Source organism: Camellia sinensis, chromosome 5 (assembly GCF_055761805.1).
Source record: "Camellia sinensis isolate YWXY chromosome 5, ASM5576180v1, whole genome shotgun sequence".
In the NCBI taxonomy this organism is placed as follows: Eukaryota; Viridiplantae; Streptophyta; class Magnoliopsida; order Ericales; family Theaceae; genus Camellia; species Camellia sinensis.
The window spans coordinates 62,548,491-62,558,557 of NC_138965.1; the positions used below are offsets into that span (position 1 = coordinate 62,548,491).

Sequence of the window (10,067 nt, forward strand, 5' to 3'; positions counted from 1 at the left end):
TATAAACATAAGTTAAAAATTGACCTAATAATTTTTTTATATATAATTTATGGACCAAACATATAAATCAGCTACATAACAGCCCATGGTATTAAAAGATTTGTTGACCAAAATTTTAATAGGCCCAAAGTTTAGTAGGCCCAAAATTTTACTTATGGTTCAGCCCAATTTTTTAAAAAGAAATATTTTTATAAGAAGAATAAAACAGAGAGAGGAAATATAATAAATAAAGAATAAAAGACAGAGAGAGAGAGGAGCAGATCAAAAGGTAGATGTGGAATAAAAGAGAGAGAGTGAGAGAGAGAGAGACTATTATGAGTTCCTAATGATGCCTTTTGGGCTAACCAATGCATCAGCTATGTTTATGGACCTGATGAACCGAATTTTCTGTGAGTTCTTAGATTGCTTTGTGGTCGTCTTTGTAGACGACATCTTGATCTACTCACCCTCTGAGGAGGAACATGAAAAACACCTGAGAGTTGTACTTGAGTTGCTTAGAGCCCACAAACTGTATGCTAAGTTTGGAAAATGTGAATTCTGGTTGAGTGAAGTAAAGTTCTTAGGCTACGTGGTATCCAAGAAAGGAGTGCCTGTAGATTCATCCAAGATAGAAGTCATACAAGATTGAGAACAACCCAAGAATGCCATTGAGATCTGTAGTTTCTTGGGGTTGGCCGGGTATTACCGTTGGTTTATTAAAGATTTCTCTAGATTAGCTTCACCATTGACTAGACTGACGAGGAAATGAATTAAGTTTGTGTGGAGTGAGACCTGTGAGAATTCATTTCAAGAGTTTAAAGTAAGACTTACTACTGCTGCAGTATTGATTATTCTGGAGAGGGGTTTGGGCTATTCGGTGTATTGTGATGCTTCACGGGAAGGTTTGGGTTGTGTATTGATGCAAGAGAGGAAGGTAGTAGCTTATTGCTCACAACAATTGAAAGCACATGAGAGGAACTACCCTACTCATGACCTAGAATTAGCAACAATTATCTTTGTCATAAAGATTTGGAGGCATTATTTATATGGTGAGAAGTTTGAAGTATTTTCTGATCACAAGAGTTTGAAATATCTATTTACACAAAAAAGATTTGAATCTGAGACAGAGAAGGTGGATGGAGTTTATAGAAGATTATGACTTTGAGTTGCATTATCATCCGGGAAAGGCAAATGTTGTGGCTGATGACTTAAGTAGAAAATCCATTGGCGATGCCATTCGGGAATGGGAGATGTTGGGTGCTATTGGTGAGTTTGACTTGCATCTTCTTACAGAGAAAGAGAGAGGGGCTTACAGTCGTGATCGTCGAAGACGAAGATGAAGTCGAAGTCAAAGGGCGCTAGACAAAGTTGAAGTCCACAAAGACAAAGTTGAAGGACGCGAGCAAGGGGATTGAAGTCGGCGACAGAGGATTGATGTCTTGCCCTTTTGAAGTCGACATCAGAGGATCGATGTCTTACCCTTTCGAAGTCAGCGACAGGTTCTCTCCTTACTCTCCTCTTTCATTTCTTCTCTCGTATCCATTTGTACAAAGCCCTATCCCGACTGTATCCCGCACCCGTACCTGTGTCGTGTCGTGTCGTGTCAACACGGGTACCTCCCAAAATACAAAGAGTCCGTGTAACATAGGGGACCACTGCCCAACATCACCGTAACATGGAAATCTATGAGAAATGGGTTAGGAGAGATCGGTGCACGCTATACTATGCTTAATAGTATGCACAATGATTGGGAAGTTTGAGGTAGGCCCCATTGCTCATGATATGTGAAATCAACTGAAAATTACCTATGGGAACACATCTGTAACTAGGTTGCCTGCACTAATTTTGAAATTTGAGCAATATGCTATGGATCCAAAACACTCAATGCTTAAGCATCTCAGAGCTATGTCAACCATGATATGTGATTTGAAGGTTGCTGGTAATATTCTTACTAATGAGCAGTAGGTTAGAGCTGTGATACATTCTTTGCACAATTCATTGGGGCAAATGAAACTTGTGCTTACACAATGAGAACATCAAGACTTTTGATGATATCCATAGGTAATTTTCAGCTGATTTCACATATCATGAGCAGTGGGGCTTGCCTCAAACTCTCCAATGAGATCATTGTGCATGCTGCTAAGCATAGTATGTGCATGCTACTAAGCATAGTATAGCGCGCACCGATCTCTCCTGACCCATTTCTGATAGATTTCCACGTCACAGTGATGTTGGCCAGTGGTCCCTTCCTCTAGGAATTCTTGTTCATTAAGCAAGTATTAAATTTTTCTATGACACATATCATAATTGGATCCATCCAATATTTCTCCTTTGGTGAGGTCAACAAAAACATTCTTAGAGGCCATTTCACTAATTTTATTGCACAAGATTTGGCATTAGCACACATTTTGTTATTTTAAATTTTATTCCCAAAAAACACAATTGGTATACAATATTTCCATTTACATAGAGAGATCGAAAATTTTGCTAAGCTCATAATCATCTCCCTCTGTATGAGTTAAAATATAGCACCCAATTAAAGTTCTTGAATAAAATTATATAAGAGGCAAAACATCTCTTAAATCCACAACATTAAACCATGCATAAAATGTGACACCTCAAATTCTACTCTAAAGATTGAGATCAAGATAACGTCACTATAGTCCTTTGATCAATAAAAAAGTAAGATTCCAAGAAGATCGAAGAAGTCAATATAGTCTCCCTTCCAAGTCAAATCACCTTAGATAGCAAAACTATCTTTTAACAAATCTTAAGAGGTATTAACACAAGGTCTCATAAGTAACGCGGGGATAAGTATATGGTCCCATAATATACACGAGTCCAAAAAAAAATTCGTCATACTATTTGTGCGTGGGCTCCACAATTAAATAGCATAAAATAAATGCTAACAATAATAAAAGGAGTCATCACATTATACACAATAATTAATATGACAAGAAAAAAATAATATTACAAAATTTCCTCAAAAAAAATATAAAAAAAAAAAAAAACAACGATTTTGATCCAAAAATCTTTGAAAACCCATAATTTTTTCAATATAACTCCGATTAAAGTCTACTTTCCAACTTTTTCAATATAACTCTGATTAAATTCCATTTTATATGGATGGAAAACTCACAAAGAATACTTTCAAAATATGTAAATTTCAGTTACAAAAAAACAAAATTTTTTATATTGGTTTTAAGACAAAAAATCTGCTCTTATGGAGTTTTCCAAAAACTCTTCTTAACATGCCATGATGTTTAATAATATTGAATTAAACATGAATAAAACTAATCTATGGCATGCAGATCATATGAGGCGAAAACAAGTAATATGGTCCTGATACCAATGAAGGAAAAATACGGGTAATCATATTACTTGATGCGGAAACGGTTTGGATCGATTGCTTGAATTACGAGTCTTGTCTAGAAAACCTCCGTCAATTGAGAAGGTACTAGAATTTCTCAATATTTACCCACACTCCAAATTCCTAGGCTTTCAAAATGGTAACCTCGAGATAAATAAATATAGAGAGAACTTAGCTTATTTGGTGTTTTTTTTCACAATGTTGAGTATGCACTTATATAGGCATCTTTGGCAAGGTCATGTGTACCTCGTGGTTTCCAAAACTATATGTCCCTTATGGTTAGGCCATATATGGATGCACCATATGTACCATGTATCCTTCATGGTTAAGCCACACCATGTGTACCGCATAGTTTCCAACATTAAGTGATTTACCTCCTAGTGGGAGTGTTCCACTAGAAAATGACTCACTAAGATCCCAGTTACGTAAAAGCGAACATGGAACCATTCCTCCTTGTCGTTATGAAATTAAGGAGCAATCTTTCATATGTACTCCGTTGAATCTTGAAGAACCTACTTCTTATGAGGAAGCATTAGTTTCACCTAATGCAGATGAGTGGATAGCTAATATGAAGGATGAAATGAGTTTTATGGCTTGGAACCAAGTTTGGAAGTTGATTGATCGATCACCTTCACGCTTCATTTTTAGGACCTATTTGTTACCAATGGTCTTGCGCCCAGGTGGAAGGTCAACCAACCTCAATCAATTGAGAAGCCACTAGAGTTTCTCAATATTTTACCCACAATCCAAATTCCTATGCTTTCAAAATGGTAACCTCAAGATAGATAAATAGAGAGATAGAACTTAGTTTATTTTTATTGTGTTTTTTTTTTTTTTTCTTGCTTTTTTTTTAATTCCACAATGTTGAGTATGCACTTATATAGGCATCTTTGGCAAGGCCATGTGTACCACATGGTTTCCAAGACCATGTGTCCCTCATGGTTAGGCCATGTGTAGATGCACCATGTGTACAATGTGTCCTTCATGATTAAGCCACACCATGTGTACCACATTCCAACATCTCACACTCATCCACACATCCACATCATGTGTTATGTACGCACAATCATCATTTACCAATCTCTCATTCAATCCATTCCTCATACGGAGAAATGGAGTGTGTGACCTGACGAAAAGATATAAGGTAGGAGTGCTATATTAAGCCACCACAAACTAACATAGCACATCAATCAATAAGTACAAAGCCCATCTCGTGGCGAAGGGCTATACTCAAGAGAGGGTATAGATTATGATGAGACATTCTCCCTGGTGGTGAGATTTGCCTCTATTCGCCTAATTCTAGCTATTGTTGCGCATTTGGATTTGGAACTTTTCCAAATGGATGTTAAGGCTGCATTTCTTGATAGAGATCTAGATGAGGAGATCTATATGGATCAACCAATAGGCTTTGAGGTCAATGGACAAGAGTGCAAAGTATGTCGCCTCAAACGTTCCATTTATGGCTTGAAGCAATCATCTAGACAACGGTACTTTAGATTCCATAAAGCCATCGTTTCGACTAGATTTGAGATGATGGAAGCAGCCCATTGTGTGTATGTCAAATGATCAAGAAAGAGTTTCCTTATCCTATCATTGTATGTTGACGACATTTTGTTAGCTGGAAATGACATGGAGATGATTGTCGCCACTCAAGAATGGTTGTTCTCTACTTTTAAAATGAAGGACATGGAAGAGGTGGTTGTTCTCTACTTTTGAAATGAAGGACATGGAAGAGGCAAATTATGTGCTCAGAGTTAAGAACCTGGGACATCGCTCTGAGAGGCTTCTTGGTTTGTCTCAAGACTTACATTAAGAGGATCTTGGAACGGTTTCATATTCCAAACCCATTGACACTCCAATTGAGAAAGGACGTACTATGAGCATTGACTCGTGCCCTAAGACAGATGAGGAAATGAAACAAATGGCAAAGGTTCCCTATGTGAGTGTAGCTGGTAGTCTGATGTATACTATGATATGTACTTGACTGGACGTATGTTTTGCAGTGAGAATGGTCAGTCATTACCAGAGTAACCCAGGACTTGTTCGCTAGCAAGCAGTGAAGACGATTTTTCGCTATCTTCGTCGGACGATGGATCTCATTCTTTGCTATATTAGGGTGGAGATTTGAGACTAAAGGGATACAGTGACGCAAACTGGGCTGCTGATAAAGATAAGCGCAAGTCTACCATTGGTTATTCATTCCTATTTAGTGGAGCGGCTATTTCTTGTTGTAGTAAGAAGCAATCATGCATTGCTTTGTCCACGATGGAGTCAAAGTACGTTGCTTGTTCAACAGCAATACAAAAGGCTGTTTGGTTGAGGAGATTCCTACAGTGCCTTGGGATCATGATCCTTGCAGATGAAGTCGTTATGATCTATGTTGACAGTATGGAAGCTTTGGCATATTCTAAGGATCCCAAGTATCATGGTAGAACCGAACACATCAACATTCGATTTCACTTTATTCGAGATGTGGTTGCACGAGGAGAGATAGTCCTGCAGCATATCTCCACTAGCAGGATGGTGGCTGATCCACTTACTAAAGCCACTGCTAGAGATGTTTTCCAAACTCATGTTAGGAGTTTAGGACTTCATAGGATTTGATGTTTTTGTAGATACCTCATTGACTTTGTTGGATATTTTTATGAGTATCTTATGCATAATTATTTATTCATGTGGTTTTATGGCGTAATTGATACAATTAGCACACATTATATATGATGTCACTAGGCTTAGATCGGCCTTCTGACACTGGCAATCACCCTAGCGCTTGTAGAGCGAGCGGGATGAGACATTAATTATCTTGGCACTTAGAGAGCGAGCGAGGTAAATGTTTTGTAACTTGAGAAGTGAACAAAACTGATTTATTATTATAAGATGTCGTCTTAGCATTGGCTAAGATGAGACTTTTAAAAAGTCGAACGTGAAGTTATCCACAACTTTATGAACCCTAAATATAGCCGGATATGAGGTCTTAGATAAACGCTTGATGAGTGAATATGCTAAGAAACTCAGGTTAGGCGCTTGTATAGCAACTAGACTAAGATTCGTATGGCGTTAGAAAATGATAGACCCAATTTAGAGAGAGTTCCGTTGTAGCATACATATACTGTATGCGCTACCATTGACCACTTAAGGGAGTGGCTAGATGGATCCTTGCTCTAGCACTGTGTAAGTCCTATTAGGCCAATAATAGGCCTACTCTATACCCTTGAACCTGAAACTATATCATGAAGTGATGACTTGATGTCATTTAAGGGTCATGATGAATACGATCCAGAGGATCATGTCTAAGAAAACAATCAAGTTTGAGTGAATTGACATGAGTGGCTAAGGAAGATTGTTGGAAATCACACCCTTGTATTGTAATTCATTGCCCAGGTGATTGTGTTGGATTCTAGATCACGATATAATTATGAGTACAGATACAATGTTGAAGTCAAGCATGTTTATGAGCTATGACTCGTGAGGGTTTTAAAATGTTTGATCTAGTGTGATCCAATGAATCTGGAGTGCAGACAAGATATTTCTCGTGATGTACTATGTTAGTTTATGGTAGCTTAATATAGCACTCCTATCTTATACCTTCTCGTCAGGTTACATGCTCCATTTTTTCGTATGAAGAGTGGATTGAATGAAAGATTGAAAAATGATGATAATGCATATAACACATGAGGTGGATGTGTGGATAAGTGGGAAATGTTGAAAACCATGTGGTACACATGGTGTGGCTTAACCATGAAGCACATATGGTACACATGGTACATCCACACATAATCTAACCATGAGAGACACATGGTCTTGCAAACCATGAGGTACACATGGCCTTGCCAAAAACACCTAGATAAGTGCATACTCAAAACATTGTGGGAAAAAAAAAAAAAACACACAAAATAAGCTAAATTCTCTCTCTATTTTTCTATCTTGAGGTTACCATTTTGAAAGCCTAAGAATTTGGAGTGTAGGTAAAATATTGAGAAACTCTAGTAGCTTCTCAATTGACAGAAGTTTTACAGACGAGGCTTGTAATTCAAGCATCTGATCCAAACCGCTTCCGCATCAAGTAATATGATTACCCGTATTTTTCGAAGAGAATCAAGAGAGAAGAGACTTAAATCTAACACCAGGGAAAAAAAAAAGGAGAAGAGAATTGAATCTGTTGTTCATCGACTAGCGACGTCAATCGCCCCTCTCCATCGAGTGAAGAGAATCGAACCTATGCCATCTCCATCGACCTCCATCTCCAGTTGATCTCCGTGTGGTAAGTCTCTCAGTCTCTGACTTGCCTCTCGCCTCTCGCCTCTCTCTCTCTCTCTCTCTCTCTCTGGTTTTCTTTCACCACGATCTATTCTTTATTTCATTTTTTTTTCTAATTATACTCTATTTCTGTATGCTTTAAATATATATATATATATATTTGCTTCATTTGGACTGCTTGTTCTAGTTCTCTTGGTATCCAATGATATAAATATATATTGTACATATTTTTATTTAATTTTTTCTTTACAAATTTATATATTGTATAATTAATTTATAATGGTTATAATTTACAATGGCTTTTATATATGTATTTGCAATGTAGATTAATATTAAATATATATTTTAAATTGCCATGCCCACCCCTCCTCCTCCCCCCCCCGGTTCCGTCTCCCCATTTTTTTAAAATCGCCATGTCCCATGTCTATGGTTCACAGTACACAACCAAACTCATTTTCTGCCAAATTTTGGCAAAGCTCCTTCCAACCCAAAAACTATCTTCAACGAGAGCACTAAACTTTGGACAAGAAAGAACCTTATCAAGGGGGTATAAAACTTGGGATCTATGTATGACCCATATCTGTGAATGAATTGACAGGCACAAATACCTCCATATCATTAAAAAATTTTCTTCTTTTTTTTTTTTTTGGGGGGGGGGGGGGGGGTTGGCTAAAAAAGCCAGCCACAAACAAGGCTTAAGTATTCTAAATTCTCTACAGAACTGATACTTCAAACCAATTATGGGGTTTTGGGGGGGGGGGGGGGGGGGGGGGGCTAAAAAAGCCAGCCGCAAACAAGGCTTAAGTATTCTAAAATCTCCACAGAACTGATACTTCAAACCAATTACCACAAATCAAGGAAAACCTATATATTTAACAAGACAGTTACATCAATGCACATTCAAATAGCTCACATCCTAATCATATCAACATCAATAACTGAAAACAAAGGCAAAACTAACTCAAAATTGACAAGTAGAAGCGATCCACAATCAATAAACTTCTTATAGAAAATTTAAAGCAAAAAAGAAAAAAAGGGTTCATCATCAATAGTCAACAATCTACATGATAAATTCATGATACTGGTAAATTTAAGATTATTAGACAGTACATAATAAGCTACAAGCAACCCAAATCAGTAGAAAACAACAGGAGTAAAATAGGGGGAAAAAATGGATAGCAAAATGATAGTGATTGTGATAGTGATGGTGATATACCAAAGGGAGGTTTTTGTGATTGAATGTGATACCTCACCTCCAACCATGGACCATGAGATTGTACCTGTCCTTGAGCCACCTAAAGCTCTTCCTAAAAGAGCCTTTGACCTTGCCTTCAACAGAATAGGCCTTATAGCTTGCAACCCTTTTCTTCCTCTGCAATTCAGGGTCATTTAAGCTCCAACTCTTAGATGATGTTGATCCATTTGTGGACTTGACTTTCTTGAATTTGACTTCTGTAGGCACTTCCTCTATCTGGGTCTGAGTTGGTTGTGATTGTGATTGTGATTGTGCTTGAGAAGATGATGCATATGAAGCACTGTAACATCTGAGATCTTGGAAACCAGTTGGGCCTGGTCTGTTTCCATCGTAGCTGTAACTCTCCATTTGATTTCTTCTTCCATCAGCGTATGACTTAGATCTGAAATCTTCCATTAAAAAAGGACAAAAAGCTCTTCCGTTTCTCTCTCTCTCTCTAGATATGCACAGGGGGCTGAGAGCTTCGATTGTTTCTAGAAATTGTGGCGTTTCCACCGAGTCAATTTTACATGTGATTCTGTGAATCGGTGATGCTGAGATTGAGAGCAACACGGGCTGTTGCTCCGAGTCGGTGATGATATAGATGGTTATAAAGTAGATCTTGATCGTCTATGGCTAGTACCACACTCCTCGGATCAAGATGACCAATCACATATCACAGGGAAATTATCAACTAGTGATTCTATCAAAAAAAATTATTATAAATTCTATAAAATTTATAAATTTAATTATAATACGTATAATGTTTATCATTTATTTATAATTATTTTTAAAAAAGGGCAAATTACAAACACCCCCTCGAGATTTGAAAAAAATATAGATTCCCCTGAGGTTTAAAAAATTACAAATTACCCCTTGAGGGTCAAATTTTCATAACAAATTAGGGGAAATTCGGGAGAAATCTGTATGAAAATAAAAACCTCAGGAGGCAATTTGTTATGAAAATATAAACCTCAGGGGGCGAGATGTAATTTCTCAAACCTCAGGGAAAAATTTGTATTTTCATCAAATCTCGAGGGAATGTTTGTAATTTGCCCTTAAAAAAATATACACTAAAATGAAATTTCTCCATATATATATATATATATATATTAATTTATAATTAATTACTCATTATAGTTTGAAACGTGTGACAAAGACGGTTTAAAGAAAATTAATAATAGGGCCATTTGTGCCACGCGGTTGTAAAGATTTAATTGTTTTTAA

At 37.2% G+C, this 10,067-nt stretch overlaps 1 protein-coding gene across 1 annotated transcript; it reads right to left on the minus strand.

Annotated features, from left to right (window-relative positions):
- Positions 1 to 8,855: 8,855 nt before the first annotated feature.
- On the minus strand, positions 8,856 to 9,257 carry LOC114323670 (DUF3511 domain protein (DUF3511)). Its single transcript, XM_028271331.2, has one exon. The coding sequence runs from the start codon at positions 9,255 to 9,257 to the stop codon at positions 8,856 to 8,858; it is 402 nt and encodes a 133-aa protein (XP_028127132.2).
- Between the last annotated feature and the right edge of the window lie 810 nt (positions 9,258 to 10,067).